General features: G+C 51.2%; 1 protein-coding gene across 1 annotated transcript in view; it reads left to right on the plus strand.

The window, feature by feature from the left end:
* Positions 1–14,522, plus strand: part of TOPAZ1 (testis and ovary specific TOPAZ 1) — a 321,592-nt gene that overhangs the window by 85,614 nt on the left and 221,456 nt on the right. The window contains exons 5-6 of the mRNA XM_075315235.1: positions 6,432–6,541; positions 9,236–9,336. Coding sequence (XP_075171350.1) covers positions 6,432–6,541; positions 9,236–9,336 — 211 coding nt within the window. The remainder of the gene's footprint in view (positions 1–6,431; positions 6,542–9,235; positions 9,337–14,522) is intronic.

Here is a 14,522-nt window from a genome sequence, read left to right on the forward strand (position 1 = left end):
TCCCACGGGCTCCTCAGTTTTTTTGCTTTGTGCGAAGGAGGCAGACATGCACGCATAGCTCCACAGATTAGTCAGCAGCAGCTGCTGACTATGTCGGATGGAAGAAAAGAGGGCCCTTAACAGGGCCCCCAGCATGCTCCCTTCTCACCCCACTCTTGTCGGCGGTGTTGTTAAGGTTGAGGTATCCATTGCGGGTACGGAGGCTGGAGCCCACATGCTGTTTTCCTTCCCCATCCCCCTTAGGGCTCTGGGTGAAGTGGGATCCTAATCGGTCTTCAGGCACTGAGACCGTGCTCCATCCACAGCTCCTGAGGACTCTGCTGGATAGGAGCCGAGTATCGTTCAGGGACATGGCCCTGCTACTTTGAGGTACTCTGTGTCCCCGTGGGGACTGCGCACAGCGACACTCCAGCATTGCTGGGTGTGCTAGTGCACCGGGGACCGCGGCGCTGACCGCGTTTGTGCCATTACACACTGCAGCATCGCTGAGTGTGTTAGTGTATGGGGACTACCGCGCTGACCGCCGCTGCCATTGTTATCACTGCGGCGCGGCTGGGACTGTTAGTGCGCCGGGGACTTCCACGCAGACCGCGCTTATACGGCGGCCGCGCTTATAACTCGAGTCCCCGGCTTTTGGGCCTAGTCTCTTTTTCTTCCCGCCCCCAGGCCTGCCAGTCAGGGGAAGGGCGGGACGCTGTACAGCACGGCAGCACTGAGGGCTGGAGCATGCTTTGCATACTCCACCCCCCTCACTGTGCACAGTGGGGCACCAGTTCCCGCACTTTCTGGGTCACGCCCACGGCTCCCTCCTCTCCTCAGGACGCCGGCAGCCATTCCTGTCAGCTCCTCGGACGCTGCAGAGGGGAGACAAGCTCTGGGGGACCCAGGCAGGGATTCTGGTGGCCACACAACCGCTTTAAGCGGGCGGTAAGCAGCACCTGAGGTGCTGGCCCCACTTGTGCAGAAGTGTAATTGTAGATTATATGTTTACAAGGCTATACTTTACACTGTATGGTGCACAGTTGATTTCTGGCTATATACCCTGTTGTGTTGCTCAAAGGAGACAACAGCATGGCGCCCACAAGAAGCAGGGGTGCCAAAACACAGGCTTACTATGCTGCCTGCGCCGCATGTACAACCTCGCTACCGGCAGGTTCCACTGACCCTCATTGTGTGCACTGCTCGGCCCCTGTGGCACTTACTCAGCCGGAGCCTCTGCTAAGGGGGGCCCAGGGGGAACAACCAGCTAACACTGTCCAGGTGACAGGGACGGAGTTTGCAGTTTTTACTGACAGACTTTCTGAGACTATGGCTAAGATTCTAGAAGCTTTGCAGTCCAGACCGGTATCTCAGACCATGGGCACTGTGGAATCACTGCCCCCTGGTTCCCCTCAGTTGGAACAACAATGTTCCCCCGGGGTGTCTCATAGATCCCAGGGTGAGGTCTCTAACACGGACCGCAGCCCCAGACCGCCTAAGCGAGCTCGCTGGGAAATCCCCTCGACCTCATCATATTGTTCAGGGTCTCAGAGGGATGACTCTCTGTATGATGAAGCGGAGGTAGCTGATCAGGATTCTGATCCTGAGGCCGCTCTCAACCTTGATACTCCTGATGGTGACGCCATAGTGAATGATCTTATCGCGTCCATACATCAAATGTTGGATATTTCTCCCTCGGCTCCTCCAGCGGAGGAGTCAGCCTCTCAGCAGGAGAAATTCCGTTTCAGGTTCCCCAAGCGTACAACGAGTATGTTTCTGGATCACTCCGATTTCAGAGAGGCAGTCCAGAAACACCGAGTTTGTCCAGATAAGCGTTTTTCCAAGCGCCTTAAGGATACACGTTATCCCTTCCCCCCTGACGTGGTCAAGGGCTGGACTCCGTGTCCCAAGGTGGATCCTCCAATCTCCAGACTGGCGGCTAGATCCTTAGTTGCAGTTGAAGATGGGGCTTCGCTCAAGGATGCCACTGACAGACAGATGGAGCTCTGGTTGAAATCCATCTATGAAGCTATCGGCGCGTCTTTTGCTCCAGCATTCGCAGCCGTATGGGCACTCCAAGCTATCTCAGCGGGTCAAGCGCAAATTGACGCACTTACACGTACGTCTGCGCCGCAAGTGGCGTCCATAACCTCTCAAACGTCGGCATTTGCGTCCTACGCTAATAATGCTGTCCTGGACTCTGCGAGCCGTACGGCGGTTGCAGCCGACAATTCGGTGGCAATACGCAGGGCCTTGTGGCTACGGGAATGGAAGGCAGATTCGGCTTCCAAAAAGTCCTTAACCGGTTTGCCATTTTCTGGCGACCGTTTGTTTGGTGAGAGGCTGGATGAGATCATCAAACAATCCAAGGGAAAGGAAACATCCTTACCCCAGGCCAAACCAAAATTACCCCAACAGAGGAGGGGACAGTCGAGGTTTCGGTCCTTTCGGGGTGCGGGCAGGTCCCAATTCTCCTCGTACAAAAGGCCTCAGAAGGATCAGAGAAACTCCGATCCATGGCGGTCTAAGTCACGCCCTAAAAAGACCGCTGGAGGTGCCGCTACCAAGGCGGCTTCCTCATGACTTACGGCCTCCTCACACCGCATCCTCGGTCGGTGGCAGGCTCTCCCGCTTTTCCGACATTTGGCTGCCACAGGTAAAAGACCGTTGGGTGAGAGACATCCTGTCTCACGGTTACAGGATAGAGTTCAGCTCTCGTCCTCCGACTCGATTTTTCAGAACATCTCCGCCTCCCGAGCGAGCCGATGCTCTTCTGCAGGCGCTGGGCACTCTGAAGGCAGAAGGAGTGGTGGTCCCTGTTCCTCTTCACCAACAGGGTCACGGTTTTTACTCCAACCTGTTTGTGGTTCCAAAGAAGGACGGGTCTTTCCGTCCTGTCCTGGACCTAAAACTGCTCAACAAACACGTGAAGACCAGGCGGTTCCGGATGGAATCCCTCCGCTCCGTCATCGCCTCAATGTCCCAAGGAGATTTCCTTGCATCGATCGATATCAAAGAGGCTTATCTCCACGTACCGATTGCTCCAGAGCATCAGCGCTTCCTGCGCTTCGCCATAGGAGACGAACACCTTCAGTTCGTGGCACTGCCGTTCGGCCTGGCGACAGCCCCACGGGTTTTCACCAAGGTCATGGCGGCAGTAGTGGCGGTCCTCCACTCTCAGGGTCACTCGGTGATCCCTTACTTAGACGATCTGCTGGTCAAGGCTCCCTCTCAAGAGGCATGCCAGCACAGCCTCACCGCTACTCTGGAGACTCTCCAGAGTTTCGGGTGGATCATCAATTTTCCAAAGTCAAATCTGACACCGGCCCAATCACTGACATATCTTGGAATGGAGTTTCATACCCTCTCAGCGATAGTGAAGCTTCCGCTGAACAAGCAGCGTTCACTACAGACGGGGGTGCAATCTCTCCTTCAGGGTCAGTCACACCCCTTGAGGCGCCTCATGCACTTCCTGGGGAAGATGGTGGCAGCAATGGAGGCAGTCCCTTTCGCGCAGTTTCACCTGCGTCCTCTTCAATGGGACATCCTACGCAAATGGGACAGGAAGCAGACGTCCCTCGACAGGAACGTCTCCCTCTCTCAGGCAGCCAAAGCTTCCCTTCAGTGGTGGCTTCTTCCCACTTCATTGTCGAAGGGGAAATCCTTCCTACCCCCATCCTGGGCGGTGGTCACGACGGACGCGAGTCTGTCAGGGTGGGGAGCAGTTTTTCTCCACCACAGGGCTCAGGGTACGTGGACTCGGCAAGAGTCATCACTTCAGATCAATGTTCTGGAGATCAGGGCAGTGTATCTGGCCCTAAAAGCGTTCCAGCAGTGGCTGGAAGGCAAGCAGATCCGAATTCAGTCGGACAACTCCACAGCGGTGGCTTACATCAACCACCAAGGAGGAACACGCAGTCGGCAAGCCTTCCAGGAAGTCCGGCGGATTTTGATGTGGGTGGAAGCCACGGCCTCCACCATCTCCGCAGTTCACATCCCGGGCGTGGAAAACTGGGAAGCAGATTTTCTCAGTCGCCAGGGCATGGACGCAGGGGAATGGTCCCTTCACCCGGACGTGTTTCAGGAGATCTGTTGCCGCTGGGGGATGCCGGACGTCGACCTAATGGCGTCCCGGCACAACAACAAGGTCGCGGCATTCATGGCACGTTCTCACGATCACAGAGCTCTGGCGGCAGACGCCTTAGTTCAGGATTGGTCGCAGTTTCAACTCCCTTATGTGTTTCCTCCGCTGGCACTGTTGCCCAGAGTGTTACGCAAGATCAGGGCCGACTGCCGCCGCGCCATCCTCGTCGCTCCAGACTGGCCGAGGAGGTCGTGGTACCCGGATCTGTGGCATCTCACGGTCGGCCAACCGTGGGCACTACCAGACCGACCAGACTTGCTGTCTCAAGGGCCGTTTTTCCATCTGAATTCTGCGGCCCTCAACCTGACTGTGTGGCCATTGAGTCCTGGATCTTAGCGTCTTCAGGATTATCTCAAGACGTCATTGCCACTATGAGACAGGCTAGGAAACCAACGTCCGCCAAGATCTACCACAGGACGTGGAAAATATTCCTGTCGTGGTGCTCTGATCAGGGTTTTTCTCCCTGGCCATTTGCCTTGCCCACTTTTCTGTCCTTTCTTCAGTCCGGATTGGAAAAGGGTTTGTCGCTTGGCTCCCTTAAGGGACAAGTCTCTGCGCTCTCTGTGTTTTTTCAGAAGCGCTTGGCCAGACTTCCACAGGTACGCACGTTCCTGCAGGGGGTTTGTCACATCGTCCCTCCTTACAAACGTCCGTTGGAACCCTGGGATCTGAACAGGGTGCTGATGGTTCTCCAGAAACCACCGTTCGAGCCAATGAGGGATATGTCTCTCGCACGCCTTTCGCAGAAAGTGGTTTTCCTAGTAGCAGTCACTTCACTTCGGAGAGTGTCTGAGCTAGCAGCATTGTCATGCAAAGCCCCTTTCCTGGTGTTTCACCAGGACAAGGCGGTTCTGCGTCCGGTTCCGGAATTTCTCCCTAAGGTGGTATCCCCTTTTCATCTCAATCAGGATATCTCCTTACCCTCTTTTTGCCCGCATCCAATTCACCAATGTGAAAAGGATTTGCACTTGTTAGATCTGGTGAGAGCACTCAGACTCTACATTTCTCGTACGGCGCCCCTGCGCCGCTCGGATGTACTCTTTGTCCTTGTCGCTGGCCAGCGTAAAGGGTCACAGGCTTCCAAATCAACCCTGGCTCGGTGGATCAAGGAACCAATTCTCGAAGCTTACCGTTCTGCTGGGCTTCCGGTTCCCTCAGGGCTGAAGGCCCATTCTACCAGAGCCGTGGGTGCGTCCTGGGCTTTGAGGCACCAGGCTACGGCTCAGCAGGTGTGTCAGGCGGCTACCTGGTCGAGCCTGCACACTTTCACGAAACACTATCAGGTGCATACCTATGCTTCGGCGGATGCCAGCCTAGGTAGGCGAGTCCTTCAGGCGGCGGTTGCCCACCTGTAGGACGGAGCCGTTACGGCTCTATTATGAGGTATTATTTACCCACCCAGGGACTGCTTTTGGACGTCCCAATTGTCTGGGTCTCCCAATGGAGCGACAAAGAAGAAGGGAATTTTGTTTACTTACCGTAAATTCCTTTTCTTCTAGCTCCAATTGGGAGACCCAGCACCCGCCCCTGTTTTTTTGTGTACACATGTTGTTCATGTTGAATGGTTTCAGTTCTCCGATATTCCTTCGGATTGAATTTACTTTAAACCAATTTATAATTTTTTCCTCCTTCTTGCTTTTGCACCAAAACTGAGGAGCCCGTGGGAGCACGGGGGGTGTATAGGCAGAAGGGGAGGGGCTTTACACTTTTAGTGTAATACTTTGTGCGGCCTCCGGAGGCATAGCCTATACACCCAATTGTCTGGGTCTCCCAATTGGAGCTAGAAGAAAAGGAATTTACGGTAAGTAAACAAAATTCCCTTCTTTCTTGGTCAGTTTTGTGATATGCCCATTTTCATCAGCAAGACTTGAACATTGTTCAGTTATGTATTTGACTAATACCTTAATACTTTTTTGAGTGCACATTGCATTTAATAAGTATTTGAGTATTTATCTTATACCTTACAGACCAACTTTGATTCTCTAATACCTCTGTCGAGGAAAAAAAATCCCAAATTCATGTGTGGGCAACTATACATTATCTATAAAAGTAATGCTGCTACAAGAAAAAGAATGAGCTATTCTGATTCAGAGTCCTGAATATAGCTGAAATTTAGCCTAATACACGAGGCACCAAAATTATTAGTTTTTGGGGTTTTTTTCCATTTGTTCACCAGTAATATTAATCACTTAGTGAGCGGACCCTCTGCCCTCCTATCTGTTTAGATTTTCCAGTAAATTAGGGAGTGGGCTGCCTGGCACTTAAAACCAGAAAAGGATGCATATTCATTACCGCATTTGGCTTGCAGCTTCAGCGGTCTCCACTGGACGGGAGTGTTGACACCACCAACCACCAGAGAACCCAACAGAACAGTCCCATTGAGATCGATCATGCCAGTATGTTAAATGAATCTAGCAGGTAAGGTTTTTTGTTGTTTTTTTTTTTTTTAATTCAATTTTTTACGTTTGTACACAGAAAGTAGTAATATTTTGCTGTGTAAAAAAAAAAATGGATTGTATGGGCTGTCATTTATTAGCATCTTAGTCTGTCAATTACACAGTTATGCAAAATTTGAGTTCTTAAATTTGTTCTAAATCCAATGTCTGATTCAAAAAAATACTTCTATTGATTTAACAAAAACAAAGCATAGCTACTGGATTATGTAAGTTCACCACTTAATCAACGAAAAACAGCCAGATGAATAAATTAAATAATGACGCCTACAGATTGACTTTTACTAGATATACCGTATTTTTCGGACTATAAGACGCACCTGACCATAAGACGCACCCTGGTTTTAGAGGAGGAAAATGGGAAAATAAAATTTTAACCAAAAATATGGTCATGACACACTGTTATGGGGCGAGGATCTGCTGCTGACACTGTTATGGGGGTAATGTCCCCAAATTCTCTACTAAGGTACCCCATTCTGATAAGGATCCTCCTGCCTTGTATATGATCCTGCTCATATACCCCCCATCCATCCTGCTCATGATATACCCCCATCCATCCTGCTCATGATATACCCACATCCATCCTGCTCATGATATGCCCCCATCCATCCTGCTCATGATATGCCCCCATCCATCCTGCTCATGAAATGCCCCCATCCATCCTGCTCATGAAATGCCCCCATCCATCCTGCTCATGAAATGCCCCCATCCATCCTGCTCATGAAATGCCCCCATCCATCCTGCTCATGAAATGCCCCCATCCATCCTGCTCATGAAATGCCCATCCATCCTGCTCATGAAATGCCCCCATCCATCCTGCTCATGAAATGCCCCCATCCATCCTGCTCATGAAATGCCCCCATCCATCCTGCTCATGAAATGCCCCCATCCATCCTGCTCATGAAATGCCCCCATCCATCCTGCTCAAGAAATGCCCCCATCCATCCTGCTCATGAAATGCCCCCATCCATCCTGCTCATGAAATGCCCCCATCCATCCTGCTCATGAAATGCCCCCATCCATCCTGCTCATGAAATGCCCCCATCCATCCTGCTCATGAAATGCCCCCATCCATTCTGCTCATGAAATGCCCCCATCCATCCTGCTCATGAAATGCCCCCATTCATCCTGCTCATGAAATGCCCCCATCCATCCTGCTTATGAAATGCCCCCATCCATCCTGCTCATGAAATGCCCCCATCCTGGTAAATGGCGTGTATCCTGTGGCACAGGAAAAAAAAAATAAACGTTTATACTTACCCTTCCTCACTCCCTGAAGCACCGATCTCTGTCTCAGCTGCAGCGCCGCTGTGTGGAGCCGTCACCGGTGTCTGCAGCATCGCGTCTTCCTGTCTGTGCCGGCGGTAAGCTGATCGATTCTGGTGGATACTAGTGGCGCGCACAGCGATGACGTCATCGCGGTGCGCGCCGCTAGTGTCCAGATCAGCTGACCGGCATAGACAGGAAGACGCGATGCTGCAGGGGGGCGGCTCCACACACGGTGACGGGTGAGTACACTGATTCACTGCACCCCGCGCTGATAATGATGCACGGGGGGCAGTGAATACAGCCGCACATGATCACTCCAGGCTGTAGTTGCCAGGGGTGATCACGGCCGGCTGATAACTATGCACGCACCCCCCCCCCCCCCCACCTATCACCCCGCCCACCTATCAGCGCCGGTTTCGCTGAGAGATGATGGGCGGGAGGATGGGCGTGCATATGTAATGAGCGGGCCCACGTGGTCACGGCAGGCTGTTACAGCCTGCTCGTGCCGCCGATGACCCGCTGCACCGCGTCACCCTCATTCCCCGCAGCCTTATAGTCAGACCATAAGACGCACCCCCCACTTTACCCCAACATTTGGGGGGGAAAAAGTGCGTCTTATGGTCCGAAAAATACAGTACCTTTTAAAAAGTCATGATTAAAACCATTGAAGAAAAACAACAAAATTCGTGGATGACAATGCATCAAAAATCCTACCCGGTACAAAAGCCCCTGACAACGATAGTTATTAAAGGCCAGACCCAGGTACCTTCACAGATAAGTAACCATTTGTTATTGGGGACTATAATTGTCCAAACAGCAAACCGTATTAATAATGGAACTCTCACCCAGTTTCAGTTTCCCGACGCGTTTCTCTGTCACCGCTTATTGTGCATTTCCCATTTTTACGGACCACGGTTACCATAGACCCCAATGGTTACTCCCCTGATAACTTGAGGAGAAACGCGTCCTGAGAACGGGCATGCTGAAGAGATACTGGCTAAGTTTATTGGGGGATTCTGAGCCAAGAGTTAGGGGCCAGTCATCCACCTTAAAAAACGGAAACTCTGGGAACAGAACAGCTATCGACTGGAGTGGGGGACTCCACTGAAACTGGGTGAGAGTTCCATTATTAATATGGTATATAGTGTGCATGTGTGACCTCTTCTCCATTCATTGTCTACATCAATGGTGGTCACTGCCTTTTCCTTGACTCATGGAAATTGGTGGCACCCCGACATTGTGATTGGTTGGAGGTCTCAAAAGCCATAACTCCAGCGATCACACATTATGTATCAGGTGATGTTTTTGTTTGAGACAAAGTTTAGTTACTTTGGACTTTTTGTCTGTCATGTTAATATATTTTATTTCCTTCCTTACTTTCTATCCATAGTCTGTTTTGTAAGACCTTAGTGCCACCTTTGTTGCCTCATCTGAAATCTGAATCTTGGATAAATACCAATCCTAGTCTGCGGACACACTGTGTTTTGACAGGTACATAACTTAAGGCATAGTCTTCCTAATAGTCCATAAGGACCAGAATGTAAGCCTGAATATTTTCTGGAGTTCTAAATTAGGTCCATAGCGATTGTTTAGTATATATTTGATATATTATACATTTTTATTATATGTATATACAGTACTGGTCAAAGGTTTGGACACACCTATTCATGCAATGGGTTTCCTTGTTCGTATTGGAATGTGCACCTCCTGACTGAAAACAGTAAAAGCATTAAGGAACAAGGACATATGGGAACAAGGACTAAATAACCCTTGTGAAATAAACCAGAATGTGTCTTAAATCTTAAATACCCCTGTGTTACTCTAATGACTGCTTTACACATCCTTGGCATTTTCTTATACAGTTTTATCAAGTTATCAGGAATGGATTTCCACCAGTCTTATCAGAGTTACCAGAGGTGCTGCTTTGCCTTCTCTTTGCTATCCAAGTCATCCCAAACCATCGCAGTTGTCTTGAGGTTTGGTCATTTTGGAGCTCATGTCATCTGATGCAGCATTCCATACTTCTCCTCTTGGTCACATAGCCTGGAGGCGTATTTTGTCCTGTTGCAACACAAATGATGTTCCCACATAGTGAAACCCAGATGGCATGGCATGTAGTTGCTGGGCAACTGAATCACAAACACACCACCTCCACACAATTAGGGTGCGTGCACATGACCAGTGTTCACAGCGTTTTGGACGTAATATGCTTCAGCTGCGTCTAAAATGCAACCTTGTACAGTACAAGCATAGTGGATGGGATTTCTACAAATGTCATGCCCACTGTGCTTGTTTTTCCCACAGCAAACATTGACCTTTGGCGCAACTTTCCGAGCCACAGCATGTCAATTGTTTGCTGCAAAGTCGCAAGTGTCTTCCATAGAGAGAACACAAGCGAGAAAGACCACAGCACCCCAAACCCTGATCGTGGGCACGAGCAGCTGCTGTCTCCTGCGTTGTCCTTCGTAGGAGTCTTGCGACCCCACAGATCAGGACCCACTGAGTCCAGGACGCAGCAAGTCCTGATCGTTTTCATGTCCCCTAAGACACAGGTAGAATCCATCCACTGAACTTCTTGTAGCCAAAATTTCTAAATTTTAACTCATCACACAACAGTGCAAATTTACACTGATCTAATGTCCAGTCCTTATGTTGCTTGGTGTTTTCTCTTTTCAGTAGCTGCTTCAATGAAGCAATTCAACTGATCTTGGCAGTCTCCTATGTACAAATGTTGAGATTTGTTTGCTACTTGATGTCTTTGTATCATTTGAGGGCTGCTATCTGAGGTGCTGAGAATTTGCGGTTTCAGAGGCTGGTAGCTGATGAACTTTTTCTCTGCTGTAGAAGAAATTTTTAGTCTTCCTTACCAGTTACATAATGGTGATTGATAGGTATTCATGACTACACTTGAGGATACCTTGAAGGTTCCAGCAATTTCCTGGACTGACTGAACTTCATATCTTAGAGAAGCTGTCACCACGTTTTCCCCATATAATGTGTGGCCAGCACTTTTTAAGCCCTCATTTACTGCAGTCTAATTAATAGTCTGTATGTATTTTCCCAATCCTCTATGCAAGGTTTAAAAAAGACATTTCCTTTCTCGCCTTTTCATTGGGGGGACACAGACAGTGGGTTATATGGGGTCTCCAGGGGAGGCGTGACACTAGGTTTGAAAAAAGTGTTAGCTCCTCCTCCCACAGCATATAACCCCAGCTAGGCGGGAACTAGCTCAGTTTTTTCCTAGTGTCAGCAAGGAGGCTGACATGTCTGGACTGAGCTCCACAAGAGGTGCCTCAGGCCAGCTTATTTTTACTTTTTATTTTGTTTTTCTTTTCTTATTCATTTTATTTTTGATTATGGGGCAATACCAGGGTGCCCTGCCACCCCCGTTCCCCCCGTGTACGGGCAGAGGAAACCTGGCGTGCACAAGCCGTCAGTCTTCTTTCGCGCCTAAGTGGTCGGGTCTGCGTTACCCCTCCAGGCTCCCTGGAAGCACCTCACAAAGGTAGCTCCAGAGGGCTAGCAGAGCCGAGACCCTGCTTCAGCCTTGAGCCGAAGATGCGTCCCCGGATTCCCCGCATCCCAGGACCAACGCGTCTTCAGACGGAGCCAGGAGCAGGTAGGGAGACGACGAGTCAGTCCCCTGCATCCAAACCACCGCCTGGAAAGGCGCCGGTGGGGCGATGCAGGCCGTGATCCCGGGGAAGCATCATTAATTTAGCTCCCGGCATAGGCCTGCATTCTAGCAACGCCCCCTCCACTGCTCCAGAAGCCGCTCCCTCTAGTGGGCCGTCTCTCCCCACCATGCTGCCAGAGAACACTGGACGCCATTACATGTGGGGAGCAGACATGGGTGAGATCGCCTCCTTGGCTCTACGATTCTGCAGCACTATATACCGCTCTGCTCAGTGGTATATCGCTGTCTTTCTAGCGGTGTGTGTCTGCTGGCTGGCGGTGTATATCAGCTTTAGCGGTATATACTAACTGTGCCTGTAGGTATATACCAACTGTTTGACAGGGTGTGCTACTTTACTCGGTATATACCGGCTCTGCATAGCAGTCATTTATAATACTGCTAGCAGCTCCTCACCCACAGCAGTCCCTTTATAATACTGCTAGAGGCTCACGATACTTATTGTGGAACTGTTGCTGACATGCGTAACCGCAAGGGTGATAAAGCTTCCCAGGCATCCTCTATGGACCTGTACTATGCTTGTACCACCTGTGGACGCTCGTTTTTGTAATGGCCGAAGCTATCCACTATGCCGGGGCTGCGATGCCCCTACTACGGTGTCACAACAGCCTCCGCTGCCGGACCAGGAGGTCGTGCAGTCTGTGGATTTGGCTGCGGCCACTATCCAGGCAGTACCCCAGTCTGATGACGTTATTCCTGCCTGGGCTTTTCTAATGTCTAAGAGGTTAGATGACCTGGCCGCTCAGATATCCCAGCCTTCCACAGGCTCTCACAGCCTTCCCCCAGGGGAGCCCGCCTTCGTCTGGTGTCTCGTTCCCAGTACGTAAAAAGGCTGTCTCCAAAAGGCGCCATTGCGACCGTTATGTCTCGTCCGACTCGGACGATGATCAGTCTGACTCAGGCTCCGTGACCTTTAGTAGTCACGATTCCCAAGACTCTGACTCTGATTCAGATGTCCCTTCTGAGTCTAGACATATGGAAGACACATTAATTTCGGCTGTCAATCACTCTCTGTCGATTTCTGATCAGCCTTCGGACCCGACTTCTCCAAGAAGCCTCCTAAGTCCTTTGCCCAGGATCCGATTTTTCATCAAATCATATCTAAAACGGTGGGATCACCCTGATAGGAGGTTTAATAAAAAATCCTCCTCTTCATTCGCTTATCCCTTTCCATCGGAACTGGTTAAGCTCTGGTCAGTACCCCCCGTTGTGGATCCGCCAGTATCCAGGATGGCTAAACACACGGTTATGTCTGTCTCAGACACCGCGTCTGTCTCTCAAGGACTCGTGTGACCGCGCAATTGATGCTGCGGTCAAATCTATTTTCCAGGCTTCCAGCTCCTCTCTGCGCCCCCTGTTTGCCTTGACATGGGTGGCGAGAGCTATGAGTGTGTGGAGTAGGAACTTGCGCAAGTTCATCGCTCTTGCAATATTCCTTCAGAGGCTCTTGAGATCCTTGATTTGTTCTCTCTAGCCTCTAATTACTTGCTTCACGGCTCCTTAGATGCAGCTAGTTTGTCAGCCCTAACGGCAGCCAATGCTGTTTTCTTCGGCGCTCCATTGGGAGACCCAGACGATTGGGTGTATAGCACTGCCCTCCGGAGGCCACACAAAGCAATTACACTAAAAAGTGTAAGGCCCCTCCCCTTCTGGCTATACACCCCCAGTGGGATCACTGGCTCACCAGTTTTCTGCTTTGTGCGAAGGAGGCACACATCCATGCATAAGCTCCACTGTTTAGTCAGCAGTAGCTGCTGACTATATCGGATGGAAGAAAAGAGGGCCCATACTAGGGCCCCCAGCATGCTCCCTTCTCACCCCACTTGCGGTTTGTAAGGTTGAGGTACCTATTGCTGGTACGGAGGCTGGAGCCCACATGCTGTTTTCCTTCCCCATCCCCCTGAGGGGCTCTGAGGAAGTGGGATCTTTCCGGCCACCAAGCCCTGAGGCCGGGCTCCATCCACAGACCCATAGAACCTGCTGGATGTGGAGCGGGAGTGCCGTTCAGGGACAAGGCCCTGCAACTTTCAGGTACTCTGTGTCCCCGTATGGCAGGCCACGCACACTCCAGGCTTGCTGGGTGTGCTAGTGCGCCGGGGACTGTAGCGCTGTGCGCTGGGCTTATAGTCCCTGCAGATTACTGGGGGACTTTACGTGTGGGGACCGCCGCGCCGACCGCCCCTGGAGCGGCGGCGCAGCTGCGACTTGTAGTGCGCCGGGGGACGCGCCGACCGCGCTTTTACGGCGGCGGCGCTTCTAACTTTAGTCCCCGGCTTTTGCGGCCTAGCGCCGCTTCGTTCCCGCCCCCACCCTGTCACTCAGGGAAAGGGAGAGACGCTGTTCTATAGCAGCGCCGAGGGCTGGAGCCTTATTTGCATTCTCCAGCCCCCTTCACTAGACACAGTGGGCGCCGGGTTCCCGCTCTTGTCTCGGGCACGCCCTCGGCCCGCCCCTCTCCTCTGGACGCCGGCAGCCATTCCGGCACGCAGAGCGGGAAAACGGAGACAAGCGCTGAGCTGCCAGCACAGGATTCCGGCGCCACACACCCGCTTTTGTGCGGGCGGTAAGCGGCAACTAAAGTGCTGACCCACTAATGCCGAAGTGTCCTGTTGTACTTTTGTACGGTCGCTATTCAGGATGCAGACCTAGAAACAGCAGCAAAAGATCAGCGGTGCTAAAGCACAGACTCTATATGCTGCTTGTCTTGCATGTGCTGCAGTGTCATGTGTCCTTTATGCTTGTATGCTTTACATTGCACTGTAAGGGCTATTCTTGGCTGTCTACCCGCCTAGATGGCTAGACAGCGGCAGCAAACAGCAATGGTGCTAAGGCACAAGCTTTCAATGCTGCTTGGATTGCATGTACTGCAGAGTATGTTTTCATGCTTGTACATTCACTGCATGTCGCTATTCTTGGCTAAGGCTCCTTGATGACTAGACAACAGCAGCAGAAAAGCAAGGGTGCTAAGGCACAAGCTTTCAAT

Source organism: Anomaloglossus baeobatrachus, chromosome 6 (assembly GCF_048569485.1).
Source record: "Anomaloglossus baeobatrachus isolate aAnoBae1 chromosome 6, aAnoBae1.hap1, whole genome shotgun sequence".
Taxonomy (NCBI): domain Eukaryota; kingdom Metazoa; phylum Chordata; class Amphibia; order Anura; family Aromobatidae; genus Anomaloglossus; species Anomaloglossus baeobatrachus.